General features: G+C 39.3%; 1 protein-coding gene across 2 annotated transcripts in view; it reads right to left on the reverse strand.

Moving 5' to 3' along the window:
- IDE (insulin degrading enzyme) overlaps positions 1-14,862 on the reverse strand; it is a 113,180-nt gene that overhangs the window by 24,732 nt on the left and 73,586 nt on the right. The window contains exons 13-16 of one of the 2 annotated variants that reach the window (XM_023509573.1): positions 12,593-12,715; positions 9,913-9,995; positions 4,008-4,152; positions 1,456-1,566 (exon numbers count right to left, since the gene is read on the reverse strand). In XM_023509573.1, the coding sequence (XP_023365341.1) occupies positions 1,456-1,566; positions 4,008-4,152; positions 9,913-9,995; positions 12,593-12,715 (462 nt within the window). Of the gene's footprint in view, positions 1-1,455; positions 1,567-4,007; positions 4,153-4,652; positions 4,798-9,912; positions 9,996-12,592; positions 12,716-14,862 lie in introns of both variants that reach the window. The other variant, XM_003783702.3, reaches the window with a different exon arrangement.

The raw sequence follows: 14,862 nt of genomic DNA on the forward strand, positions 1-14,862 counted from the left end.
GAGGTTGCTGTGAGCTGTAATGCCACGGCACTCTGCCCAGGGGGACAGCTTGAGGCTCTGTCTCAAAAAAAAAAAAAAAAAAAAGAAGACAGACGAACAGCTAACATACGAAAAAATGCTCATCACCCCTAATTATTAGAGAAATGCAAATCAAAACCACCCTGAGATACCATCTAACCTCAGTGAGAATGGCCCGCATCACAAAATCTCAAAACTGCAGATGCTAGTGTGGATGTAGAGAGAAGGAAACACTTTTACACCGCTGGTGGAACTGCAGACTAATACAACCTTTTTGGAAGAAGTATGGAGAACCCTCAAAGAACTCAAGCTAGACCTCCCATTTGATCCTGCAATCCCATTACTGGGCATCTACCCAGAAGGAACAAAATCCTTTTACCATAAGGACACCTGCATTAGACTGTTTATTACAGCTCAATTTACATTCGCCAAAATGTGGAAACAGCCTAAATGCCCCCCAACTCAGGAAGGGATGAACAAGCTGTGGTATATGTACACCATGGAATATTATTCAGCCATTAACAAAGTGGAGACTTTACAGGCTTTGTATTAACCTGGATGGAAGTGGAACACATTATTCTTAGTAAAGCATCACAAGAATGGAGAAGCATGAATCCAATGTATTCAATTTTGATATGAGGACAATTAATGACAATGACATTGTGGGGGTTGGGGAAGGAGGGAGGGGTGGGGGAAAGGAAGAACAGAGAGAGAGAAGGAAGGAGGGGGGTGGGGTCTTGGTGTGTGTCACACCTTTTGGGGGCAAGACACGATCGTATGAGGGACTTTACCTAACAAATGCAATCAGTGTAACCTGGTTTCTTGTACTCTCAGTGATCCCCAACAATTTAAAAACAAAAAAAAGAGCTATCCAAAATGTCTCTATAAGCAAACAACATGGATAGGTGTATATGTGTGTGCGTGTGTGTGTGTGTATATATATATATATATATCATTAGAGCTTTATTTGAGGACTGATGATAGTTTCTTATGGTATAGGATAAAGGTCACAGCTTAGCTTTAAAAGTAGCTATCCATCCCATATTCAGCCAAATGTGGGCTGAATTTAAGTGGGAGGTACATCAAATCTAAATAATGTGCCCTAATGTGCAAAGTTCTTGTGGTAGTGCAGACTTCAGTTTGCTGAATTGTGTGTTCTTCTAAACTGGAAGTTAGGAGGAAACATTCAAGGAAGCCTGGACAGCCACTAGGTGCTTCTCTTTGAAAGTCAGTGCCACCCACACCACAGAGAACGAGCTAGGTGTCCACCAGAGTCTCCTAGGTGTTCTTTCTGGGATTTAGCAAAGATACGGGGAATGAATGAGACGGGACCATAAATGTTTCTTTTCCTCCTTTCCCCTTTTCCAAAAATTTTCATAATATAGCAATATTATCTTAAAAAATAGTAAGTTACAAAAATGAGTTTGGAAAACTTACTGCCTCTTTGATAATTTCAAATCTTTTTTCATCAATCTCAAAGGTAGCCATTTTTTCAATAATCTTCTTTAGCAAAATTGGCTGCTTGTCATTGTAACCTTTCACCGAGAGCTACAGAAAAGAGTTCAGGGTATTAAAGGTCTAAAAATACCATGAAACACTTTTAAATAAACACCTTAACTTTGATTTTTAAGCATTTAGAAATTCCCAAAGCCAGATATATTAAAATAAAAATGAAACAAGAAATTCAATTAATTTACCTTTTCATAAATCCAGTTCAACACTTAAGAAGATAAAATTTAACTATCTTTTTAAACAGTATTATTTATTTTTCTTTTAGAGATGAGGTCTTGCTATGTTGCCCAGGCTGGATTTAAACTCTTGTGTTTAAGTGATCCTGCTGCCTCAGCCCCCTATGTAGCTAGGACTGCAGGCTGAGGCTACCAAGAAGCCATTAACTATCATTATATTAAATAATACCCACCATGCACAGTTTTATCTTTCCTAAAATCTATAGCAAGTATACTCACCTGATGCCAAATCACAGTAACACATACAACCTCATCAAAATTCAAGTTCTCATTAAATCAAAATTAATCATAGAATGTGAATTAAGTTTCTTCTTCAAAAATAATTTCTAATGAACGGCAGTCTTAAGGTTCTTAAAGGTAGTAAGAAGGTAAAAAAACAAAAAAACCACAGGGGAGGCTGGGTGTGGTAGTGCACAACAATAGTTCCAGCTACCTGTGCGGCTGAAATGGGAGGCTCACTTGAGCCCAGGAGTTTCAGGCCTTTCTGGGCAACACAGTGAGACTCTCTCTAAACAACAATCACAGGAGAGTGTTATCTAGCAAACTATTAAGATACGTCCCAAAATTGTTTATATCTAAATATTTTAAAAATCATCTTTGGGAAAATTAGTCCCAATTTTGAATTACATGGCATTTTGCCAGTTTTTTATTCCAGAGTTACCCAGTAAAGAACCACAATGTTAACCACTTGCTTATTTGATGAGTTCTACTGATGTCTCAAAAGCCAATGGCAAAACAAATGTGTAGAAAGGATACACTAAACATCAGGATTTTGCCTTACAACAATTAACTCTGTGTCTGATGGCCTACCATTCTGAAAAGCAGGGAACAAGGAGTGTTTATTAAATTCCACATAGTGGCATCCACAACAGTGGAGAATACACTGCAACTATAATACCTATGATGTCTCTACCCTGTGAAGATAGGGAAGAGCCGCAGCTGGAGCGTGTTCACTGTTCACTGGCCATGGAAAGTACATCATGTACCATAGGAACTAGTTCAAAATTTAGTAGCAAACTCACTTTATAGTACATAAAAATTATTTGTTTTAATGGTAATATGCTACTAACATTCAACAGCAAAAATGTAAATAGATTATTATTTTTCTATTTGGAGTTAATTTTGATCTCTGGGCTTTATATTTCCATGGACTGTGAGAATGATTAAATTATACACATTCTTATTCATTAAACAAAAGTTACCAGAGAACTTATACGAAGGAAAAAAGTCACTGCAAAATAAATAAAATTTTAAAACCCTAAAATCTTTTGAATGACAATTTATTGTTTTTTGGTTTTTTTTGTTTTGAGACGGAGCCTCAAGCTATCCCCCTGGGTAGAGTGCCATGGCATCACAGCTCACAGCAACCTCCAACTCCTGGGCTTAAGCAAGTCTCCTGCCTCAGCCTCCAAGTAGCTGGGACTACAGGCGCCCGCCACAACGCCCGGCCATTTTTTGGTTGCAGCCATCATTGTTGTTTGGTGGGCCCGGGCTGGGGATTCGAACCGCCACCTTAGGTGTATGTGGGTGGTGCCTTAGCCGATTGAGCCACAGGCGCTGAGCCTTGAATGATAATTTAAATGAGTATCCAGAAATGTTCCCATTTGAGTTTTTATTAACTATAATGTATTTTCAAGAAAAGTAAAGATTAATGTGTACCATAAATGGGATGTTAATTTGAAACTGAGACATAAGCAAATTTGGAAAATATCAGAAATACTTTCAAGTGAAGAGATCTGTTATTTCTTGAGAGATGCATTTAATAGTGCTTATTTTAAAACACATTAAAAAAGCTAACGATGCATGCTACAAAAGAAGTTAAAATGTCAGGTGTATTTGAACATGGGAACATTCTACCACTGTCTACAGAAATAAAGGAAACTTATCCATAAATTAAATACAAGCACCACAATAGTAACTATGGATATCTTTCACTAATAGATGTTAATATATTCAAATACACAGAAAAAACATGCTTTCGAAATTAATATGTTAAATATCTCAAGCAAAAGAACATGCAAGTGCAGCACACACACATGTTGACATGATGCACTGAACTTCCCACTAATCATTCATTAGTGGGACTAACAATAATTTGAGTTCTTTAATCATTAAAAAGGCAAAAGGAAAAAAAAACATCAACCTTCTTATTTATAAAAATGCAGACGTTAATAGTTTTCCCAAGCTCAATATAATGCTTAAATGGTGTGGTGCCTTTTCTTTGGTTTTCATTTTACTTACAAGTATTGCATTCATTCCTGATGCAATGCCATAGCTCAAACCTGAGAGGCGTGCTGCATATGTATACTCTTTTAAATCATCCTTCAATAACCTGATAAACAGGTATGTCATGTTGCAATGGAGAGGATCAGCATAAATGTAGCGACTAACAAAAAAAAAAAAAAAAAGGAAATGCTTTGATACCTCAAGCAGTGGCATGGTAATGAAGAAACATGACCGAAGAGTATGGATATGCAGCCTCATGATCTGGATTTCTAGGGAAATTGCACAGGCCAGCCTTAGGTTTTACCAAAGGAGAAGGACTTCACTCTCTTTTACCAAAGACCAGGACTTCAAATACAGGATGGGTGGAATCTAAACCTAAATCAGGATCCAATTTTGTTTGAGTAGAAAACTATAACAATGTGATGAAAGATGTTAAAAAAAAAAAAAAAAGAAAAGAAATCAAGGAAAATTTGCATAATATGAATGTTATGTAGTTGAATGCACAGAGTAAGAGCTAATGTAAAAATTAAATTTGAGAAAATGATTAACCATAAAGATTAAAAAAAAGAAATTAAACTCATACCCTTGATCAAAAATGCTTCCATCAAATCAATATAAAAAATGTTGATGAGTGGAAGGCTCCAAGGCGTGGGTACTTACATACATCCCATAGATGGTATTTTGGAGATCATAGCTCAAGCCTGCTAGCTCTGCTGCATATGCATACTCGTTGAGTGAGTCTTTGAGGAGCTCAAGGTACAAATAGGCCATGTTACAGTGCAAGGGGTCCACATAAGCAAATGGGCTGGAAGAAAATGTTGACAGTAAAATAGCTGATTTATTACTTCCCAATGTGATATGGCCTTTCGAGATGGATCAAGAAACTGAACATCCATTATTATAATTTCCTGAGGATATAGCTGAATTATTATCATTTTTTTTTTAGAGACAGAGTCTCACTTTGTCACCCTTGGGAGAATGCCATGGTGTCACAGCTCACAGCAACCTCCAGCTCTTGGGCTTAGGTGATTCTCTTGCCTCAGCCTCCCGAGTAGCTGGGACTACAGGCGCCCGCCACAACGCCCGGCTATGTTTTTGTTGCAGTTTGGCCAGGGCCGGGTTTGAACCCGCCACCCTTGGTATATGAGGCCTGTACCCTACTGACTGGCACTGCCCATGGCTGAACTCTTGAGGCTATTTCTTCTCATTAGGAAAAAAAACAAGGTGTCTGAAAAAGAAGCCTGAAATGTGCTGTCCATGTGTACTGGTGGTGAAGAGGGAGAAGGAACTTCTTAGCCCAGATGTGTGGAAGAACTGAAAAGTAAGAAATGCAGGGTAGGTGAGGAGTAGGGACAGGCTGAAACACATGCCTCTGTCTAGGCAAACAGGAGACATGGCTGAAGGAACAGATACAGCAGGAGCATATGCTCTTTCTTTCTCCAGGAAAGTCACACTCTTGGTGGATAGGAGTAAGAGACTGAGAAATCTGCCTGTGGTAATGATATGAACTTCAAAAAACTGAGACCTGTGAAAATGTTAGCTGATCTCTGAGTTTTCCCTAAAATCAATAAAGCTAGAGCACAGTTAGTAAAGTAATTGATCATTTCTATACTCGTAGCCAGAACTAGGAAAAAACATTAAAATTGAAAAATAATTAAATAAGAAAGAACAAATGAAAAAAATATATAGAGTGCAAGACTAACCAGAAGCACAGAGATTAATCATTTTCCAGATAAAAAACATGGTTACTCACATTACCTTAACTGGTAGCGGCAAGTTGGGATTCAAAGACAAGTCAAATGACCTGTTCATCTGACTATTTGACCCTGCTTACCTTTTTCATAAGCAAGTAAAAGATTTACTCTTTCAACAGACATGCATTATATGTTTACTTGAGTGCCAGGCTCTTCCTCAGGCAGAGTTCCTCAAGCAGAGTTCTTTAGTTCCCATAAAGAGGGGACTAATCAAGCAAAGTCCCTGACCTCACAGAGCTTATAGTCTAGTTGGAGGAAACAAGGAAGACATTTAAACCTGATAGCTCAGGTGATAGTGCTATGGAGAAATATTAAGCAGCATAATGAGAACAGGGAATAACAGAGTGGTGACAGCAATGCAGAAAGATTGCTACTTTATGTATGATTAGGTCAGCTGGATATCTGTGCCCAGACAGGAAAGAGCAAGGCGGGGAGCCCTGGAGAAGTCTAAGGGTGGAGGGAAGAACTTTCCAGGATGAAAAAAGAGTTAGTGCTAAAGACCTGAGGCAGGTGCCTGCATGGAAGCAAATTAAAAACTTCGTTCTATTTGGCCCAGGCATGGTGGCCCATGCCTATAATTCTAGTATTTGGGAGGTTGAGGCAAAAGGATTGCTTGAGCCCAGAAGTTAGAGACCAGTCTGGGCAACATACTGAGACCCTGTCACAAAACAAAACAAAAAACAATTAGCTAGGCATGGTGGTGTATGCCTGTAATCCCAGCACTTTGGGAAGTTAACCAGGGAGGATTGCTTGAGATCAGGAATTCAAGACTAGCCTAGGCAACACAACAAGACCCTGTCCATACCAAAAAAATAAATAAATAAAATAAACAGCCAGGCACAGTGGCACATGCCTGTAGTCCCAGCTATTTAGGAGGTTGAGATAGGAGGATCCCTTGACCCCAGGAATTTGGAGGTTACAGTGAGACATATGATCAGGTCCATTCCAGCCTGAGCAATAGAGTGAGAACCTATCTCTAAAAAAAGTAGAAAAAGAAAAAAATTTCACTCTATATGTAGTACAGTAAATATAGCTAACGTGTTGATAACAAAGCCAACAATTTTATCAAAGCTAATCATTTTGCTAATAAAGCAAAAATGGGGTAAAATGCTTAGCCATTTGGAGAATTAAATTCAAAGAGAACATTCTACAGCTATTCAAACATTCTCCAACTGGAAAATGTAAATAAATGCTGTCATTTCATTTAGTAAAAATATTTTACACAATGACAGATTTTCTCCCTTAGGCAAACAGCAGTTCAGAAACTTAAGGCACAATTAACAAAAACAAAATCATCAAACCAAGAGAGGCTATGACTGACCACAGCCTCATGTGCAACTGTGTAGCTTTGTTAGGTGAAAGTGAAAAGCCAGAAATGCCAAGTCTGGGGGCACAAAGCTATAAAGCTCAAGCTCAGAATACAATTCTTAGAAGTGTCCTAATGTGCTGCATCCATAGCAGCTATGCTTAGAACAGTGGTGAGGGCCCTAAAATAACCTTTTTTTTTGGAGACAGAGTCTCACTATGTTCCCCTCAGTAGAGTACCGTGATATCATAGCTTACAGCAACCTCAAACTCTTAGGCTTAAGTGATTCTCTTGCCTCAGCCTCCCAAGTAGCTGGGACTAACTACAGGCACCTGCCACAACACCCAGCTTTGTTGCTGTTGTTGTTGTTGTTGTCATTGTTGTTTAGCAGGCCCAGGCCAGGTTAGAACTTGTCAGCCCTGGTGTATGAAGCTGGGGCCCTAACTATTGAGCTACGGGCGCCAAGCCCCTAAAATAACTTTTAACAGAATTCAATTGGAATAACTAAATCCTGGCTCATTTGTTAATTTAAAAATATATTATTTTGTAATCAAATTTGTATCCTTAAATATAAATCACAAGGTTTTAAAAACTGTAAATATACTTAATATAATCCTATTTCTGAAAAGATGAAAGATACACACCATTTCTATACAAGAAACTGAACAGTGGTTACCTCTGGAAAACCACACCAGAGAAGAGAGGTGTTTGTGTGAGGCAGACATATTCAAGGAACTGTGCTAGGCAGTTTAGTAAATACACAAAATGTCAAATGGCCTCTCTAAAGGTTTTTTTTTTTTTTTGGAGACAGTCTCACTACGTCATGTTCAGTAGAGTGCTGGGGCATCACAGGTTACAGCAACCTCAAACTCTTGGGCTTAAGCAATTCTCTTGCTTCAGCCTCCTAAGCAGCTGGGACTACAGGTACCCGTCACAACGCCCAGCTATTTTTTTGTTGTTGTTATTGTAGTTGTCATTGTTGCTTGAGCTGGCCTGGGCCAGGCTCGAATCCGCCAGCCTCAGTGTAGGTGGCCAGTACCCTACTCACTGAGCTATGGGCATCGCCCACTCTCTAAAGGTATTCTTGGGGCGGTGCCTGTGGCTCAAAGGAGTAAGGTGCCGGCCCCATATGCTGGAGGTGGCGGGTAAAAACCCGGCCCCAACCAAAAAATAAATAAATAAATAAATAAATAAAGGTATTCTTAAGAAATTAAAAATCATAGAGGCCCAATGGGAAAATGGTGATATGTTGCTTAGAGTGTTAAAAATATCACTTTCCGCTATCAATAAAAAACAATATGCCTTGTGCCGGGAGCAGTGGCTCACACCTGTAATCCTAATACACTGGGAGGCCAAGGAGGAAGATCCCTTGAGCTCAGGAGTTTGAGACCAGCTTGAGCCAGAGGGAGACTTGTCTCTACTAAAAACAGAATAATTAGCTGGGCATGGAGGGGTGTGCCTGTAGTCCCAGCTACTCAGGAGGTTGAGGCAGGAGGATCACTTGAGCCCAGGAGTCTGAGTTTGCTGTGAGCTAGGCTGACACCATAGCTCTCTAACCTGGGTAGCAGAGTAAGATTCCATCTCAAAAAAATAAAAATGAAAATATACTCTGTAGTACTTTGTAATGCTCTTGACCAACAATAAGCCATAAGCTGACAGCCCATGTTTGGTATAAAATATGAAAAAATCTCAGCACGGTTGTAGATAATCTGTGATTGTCATGCTATAAAACAATGTTTACAGCCCTACAACCTCAACATATTTGTTGATGGGATATTAACTTTATGTTTAGAGATTTTTTTGCCCTTTTCCCAAATACTTAAACTAGCTTTAATTATATGTGATGCTGGGCCAGGCACAGTGGCTCACTCCTGTAATCCTAGCACTTGGGAGGCCGAGGTGGTTAGATTGCCTGAGCTCACAGGTTCGAGACCAGCCTGAGCCAGAGCGAGACCTTGTCTCTAAAAATAGCCAGGTGTTATGGCAGGCACCTGTAGTCCCAGCTACTTTGGGAGGCTGAGGCAAGAGAATTGGTTAAGCCCAGAAGTTTGAGCTACGATGCCACAGCACTCTATCTACCTAGGGTGACAAAGTGAGACTCTATCTCAAAAAAAAGAAAGAAAGAAAGAAAGAAAGAAAGAGATAGATATATATCTGAAGCTAAGGGAATAAAGATTAATGAAAAGGGTGGTCATATTGAACATTATTACATGATGATAGGTTTACTTCACAGAGATCACTGAATTTTAGAAATAATGGGTGATATACATTATCATACACAAGTAAAAGATGCCAGGAGTGAATTGAAAATACACTGAGAAATCATTGCAACAGTTGAATTATTCATCAATTTTACTAAACATCTTCTTCCTCTTTATTAAATAATTTTTAAGTAACCAAGCCAAGAATAGAGAAAGTAATATCTAAGGGCTTCAGACAATTAAAGGACTGGACAGGACTCGAGACAATTTAGTAAGTACTACTACTTCTTTTGGGTATGTCCAGGAATATAAAACCAAAACATAAATACCCCCTAATTATTTATTCTTTCCTCAATGAATCTTATTCTGAATAAATCTATAGCCTCCTCAAAATCCAAAATCCTGAAGGCTAAGATCATCCTCCTAATAAAAGCTAACAAGTCATTTCAGTTAAAGAGTTACTTGACATTGGAAAGAAAAAAGAATGACAACCTTGGTTCTTAACAATACCTCTGAACAGCAGCAGCCTTCCCTTGCCTAGGTAAAATACCTCTCATTCTTTTTATTTCTACATAGATGCTTTAAATGGACAGAAAAGTTTTATAAATGTAACTGTTGATTTTTATAAGAACATTTATGGCTAGATTTGTCTTACATACCTGAAAAATTCAAAGTTGAGACACGCTTTTGGCAAGAAAAACTTATCATCTTGTTTGAACCAGAGTTTGCTCATAGCTGTATCCTGCGATGGAGAAACAATTTGGTTAGGGAAAAAGAGGCACATCAAGCAATAACATCTAAGCAAATAACTCTTCAAGAAGAGAAAGACATGGCTCAGCGCCTGTAGCTCAGCGGCTAGGGTACCGGTACCAGCCACATTCACCAGGGCTGGTGGTTTGAACCCAGCCGGGGCCCGCCAAACAACAATGACAACTACAACCAAAAAATAGCCAGGCATTGATTGTAGTAGGCACCTGTAGTCCCAGCTATTTGGGAGGCAGAGGCAAGAGAATTGCTTAAGCCCAAGAGTTTGAGCCTGCTGTGAGCTGTGATGCCACAGCCCTCTACTGAGGGTGACATAGTGAGACTCTGTGCCCCCCACCACCAAAAAAAGAACAGGAAGACGGGCATTAGTTTTCTTGTGGAGGCTGCTGTCCCATGGCTTTGAAGCACACTCACAGGGTCACAGGTAGGAAGTGGGAGAAAGAAGACTGCTGATCCTGCAGCAGAGAGAAACTAGCCTTCAGTGTTCCCTAGATTAGGGAGATGGGGAAGATCAGGGCAGCCAATACTGTCGTTGTGTCCTCATCTTTCTGGACACTGGGAAACAGAGAGACGCAGGAGTCCTTTGTAGGGGTGTGTGGCAGCCAGTCTCCAAGGTGGCTCACAGCATTCCCTGACTGCTGGAATTCACAGTTTTGTGTTACCCCCCTTCCACTCTAGACCAGGGTCAATCTGCCTGACAAAATATGACAGAACTGACCATATGATACCTCTGAGATTAGATTATAAAAGATACTGTGGCTTACATCTTGACCACTCAGTTTCCCTCCTGCATCACTCACTTTGAGGGAAGCCAGCTGTCATGCCAGGTTTGTGGGGAGAGGTCCATGTGGTAAAAACTTAAGGCCTGCCAAGAACTACATAACTGGACTTGGAAGAGAATCCTCTAGTCCTAGTTGAACCTTCAGATGACTGATGCTCTGGCCAATAGCTTCACTATAACCTCCTGAGAGATAATGAGCATGAACTGTCCAACTATGCCACTTCTGATTTCTGACCCTCAGAAACTGTGACATAATAAAAATTGGAAGTAATGTGACACACAGCAACAGATAGCTAAAACAGCCAAGCACGAGCAAATAAGCCCCCACGAAGAATGGCTTCAGATGTTCACTTAAAACTCTTAACAAGAGATACAAAGGTTTAATGTTTTCTTTAGTTGACTCTGAGAAGGCCTACTTAAAATAAACAATAAAAAAACAGAAGAGGTAAACAAACTTTCTGTTTGAATAAGCTAATATGTAACCCATTTTTTTTTTTAAGAGACAAGGTCTCTGTTGCCCAAGTTGGAGTTCAGTGGCCCAACTTGAGCTTCAAACTCTTGAGCTCAAGTGATCCTTCTGCTTCAGCCTCCCAAGTACCTGGGAATGTATGATCATGCCGGGTTAATTTTTTTTTTTTTTTTTTAATAGAGAGGGAGTCTTCCTATGCTTCCCAGGCTCGTCTTAAACTCCTGGCCTCAAACCATCCTCTTGCCTCAGCTTTCCAAAGTGCTAGGATTACAGACATGAGCCACTGTGCCTGGCCTAAAATGTCATTTTAAAGAAAAATGTTTCTCTCTCATTAATAATCTAGTTGCTCAAGATAAATTAAATTCCACTTTCCTAAATAATAACCTCAGTAGGTTAATCTGAATGTTAGGTGATTTGAAGAAGATAAAAAGAAAGATATGTAACTTTACAAAGAATTAATTTCCAAATTTAGAAAGGAGACTGTTCTATAATAATTTAATCTTTTTTTTTCTATACACTTTAGCCAAGCTCTGAAATAAAGGCACGAAAAGAATATTCTGAAAAAGAAGGGGATGAAAAAGCCCACTTCTCACAATAATCCTTCTCACTGGTTTATAGCCACTGTGTCATGGAAATTTTTTTTTTTTTGAGACAGAACCTCAAGCTATCCCCCTGGGTAGAGTGCTGTGGCATCACAGCTCACAGCAACCTCCAACTCCTGGGCTCAAATGAGTCTCCTGCCTCAGCCTCCCAAGTAGCTGGGACCACAGGCACCAGCCACAACACCTGGCTATTTTTTGGTTGCAGCCGTCATTGTTGTTTGGTGGGCCTGGGCTGGATTTGAACCCACCACCTTAAGTGTATGTGGCTGGCACCTTAGCCACTTGAGCCACAGGCACCGAGCCATAGAAATTGTTTTTTAAGGGCAGGCCTTGGACAGGCCCTCTTCCTGGCTTTAGAGATCATTTCTTATTTTGAACATTCATAATGTAGCATAAACCTACTTCCTTGTTAGGTCTTCAGTGGATATGGAAAAGAGGCCCCTACCTTTTCATAGACCCATGGTTACAGTCCAGACTTATTTTTTTCTCCTGCAGAAAAAGCAATTCCCTAGAGTCTACGTTGTTAGTTTTGTTTGCTTGCTTTGATATTTTTAACCTTCTAATATTTTCTCTATTCTTTTTTTTTCCTTGTATTCTTTCTGTAAATTTGTTACCTTTTAGGATGTGAGCAATATAGCACCAAATATAAGAAATCATCTCTCTAGCCATCCATGTAATAGGTCTGTCCCATAAATTTAAAATCAGTGATTCTAATACATTACCTTAATAAGAGCAGGGTATGCTGTCGCTTCTTTTTCTAATGGCAAGATCTCAAAATTTGTAGGAATAAATTCATTCTTCGTTGGAAGTTTAAATTTCCCATTCAGGTCAGCATTTTGCCACTTCTAGTTGAATAATGAAAAAGCAAATAGAATCTGATTCAAGAGTTTAAAACAGTGTCTTTATTCAATAGCCATGCAAATATTAAGTGGATAAATGTCACACAGCATAATTCCAACAGCTATAAAGAAACTACTACGAAGATCTATCAATGGGTTTCTATAAAACTTGAGTTGGTCTTTCTAGTACTAATAACAATTTTGTACTCATCTTTCTTTCCACTCCATATCTCCAAAATAACTAGCTGACGTTTAAGGAAAAATCTGAGCTCTGAGACTGTGGAACATAGAGAAGCCAACTAGTCCATATGAATATCATGTTTGCGCTCGCTTTTTAAAGAATAATCTATACAGGAATATATTCTCACAACTGCTAGACAACAGGTCGTTTTTATAAGAGGCATACTTTCAGCTATAATAAGTTACAATCATGTATGGCCTGAAACCAGACTAAAGGGAGCCTCTCTCTCTTCAGTACTTCTTAAGGCCTGGCTTACACATCTAGATGATCATGTGAATGCTCAAGTGAAATTTAAACACAGAGTTAAGAAGAAAGTTGAGATGTAAGTATGGATTGATACAACCTGCAAGTTGGATCTGTTCCATTGGCCAGTTCTAAAAGATAAGTGAGGGGTGGTGCCTGTGGCTCAAGGAGTAGGGCGCCAGCCCCATATACTGGAGGTGGTGGGTTTAAACCTGGCCCTGGCCAAAAAAAAAAAAAAAAAGAACTGCAAAAAAATTTAAAAAGAAAAGCTAAGTGAGGCTGGGGGCCTGTAGCTTAGGGGCTAGGACACCAGCCACATACAACAAAGCTGGCAGGTTTGAATCCAGCCCAGGCCTGCCAAACAACAATGATAAAAAAAAAATAGCTGGGCGTTGGGGCAGGTGCCTGTAGTCTTAGCTACTTGGGAGGCTGAGGCAAGAGAATCACTTAAGCCCAAGAGCTTGAGGTTGCTGTGACACCACAGCACTTTACCAAGGGCAACATAGTGAGACTCTGTCTAAATAAATAAATAAATAAATAAAATAAAAGCTAAGTGAGTCAGACCATAGGCTATTGATTGTTGAACTCCAATTTATAAGACTTTTTATTATTAAAAGTATGACTGCCAATAATTCTGGGTTCAGTAATTTGGTCTCTAGCTGATGTGGCATAGCCTTGCAAATTTTGCAGTTCCATTCTGGTTCGTGCATTTGTGTCTTCTGGCACTAGAATGAAGGGGATGTTGACTATACAATTTGAGTAGCAACCTAAGTCTCCAGAAGGGCTGAATAGTAGGGACTAGGAAACACTTAGCAAGTAATTTACTGAACTACGAGATAAATTTTTTTCAAAAAATATTCCCATTAAGGGTAGTTTTGTTATGGTCAGAGTTTGGTGAATAGCAGTTTCTCTCCTGTGTTAGCATTATTTCAGACCTACCACTAATTCAAAGGGGATCAGTTTTCCTAACAGTTTAGCAAGATGGAGATTTTTCACACATTGGAAGGCTGCAATGATCTTCTGTACCATGAATATTTCAGAGATCCTTGAACCAGTGATGATTTTCTTTGTTAAACTACTTCTTTTTTCTGTAGTATTGTTACACAAATACTTTATCTGGGACAGAGCTAAAGTATAATGGCACAATCACAGACCATAGCTCATTGTAACCTTGAACTCCTGGGCTCAAGCAATCCTCCCACCTGAGCTTCCCAACTAGCTAGGACTATATAGGCATGCACAACTGTGCCTGGCTAAATTTTTTATTTTTTTGTAGAGATGGCATCTCATTATGTTGCCCAGGGTGGTCTTGAACTCCTGCACTCAAGTGATCCTCCTACCTCAGCCTCCCTAAGTGCTAGGACTATAGATGTGAACCACTACTTAGCTTACATGTGTACATTTCAAAAACTGTTCATTACTCAAGTTGAAGTAGAATCTAGCCAGAGTAAGGCTTTCTGCGATCTTTTCATGAATAAACGATTCAATCTCAAAGGCAAATAGCCAATAAGAAACAAAAGAGAAAGAAAAAGTACTAGATAAGTAGATATGGTTCACAAGCAAAATCTTAACTACCAATGAATGGGATAAAGTACTGTCTTATGCCTATATTGAAACCTTAATTACCTGAAGTTGACAAAAAGAGCAAGGATATGAGGCATATGATATA

Source organism: Otolemur garnettii, unplaced genomic scaffold (genome assembly GCF_000181295.1).
Source record: "Otolemur garnettii isolate 467f Iridium unplaced genomic scaffold, OtoGar3 scaffold00008, whole genome shotgun sequence".
NCBI classification, from domain to species: domain Eukaryota; kingdom Metazoa; phylum Chordata; class Mammalia; order Primates; family Galagidae; genus Otolemur; species Otolemur garnettii.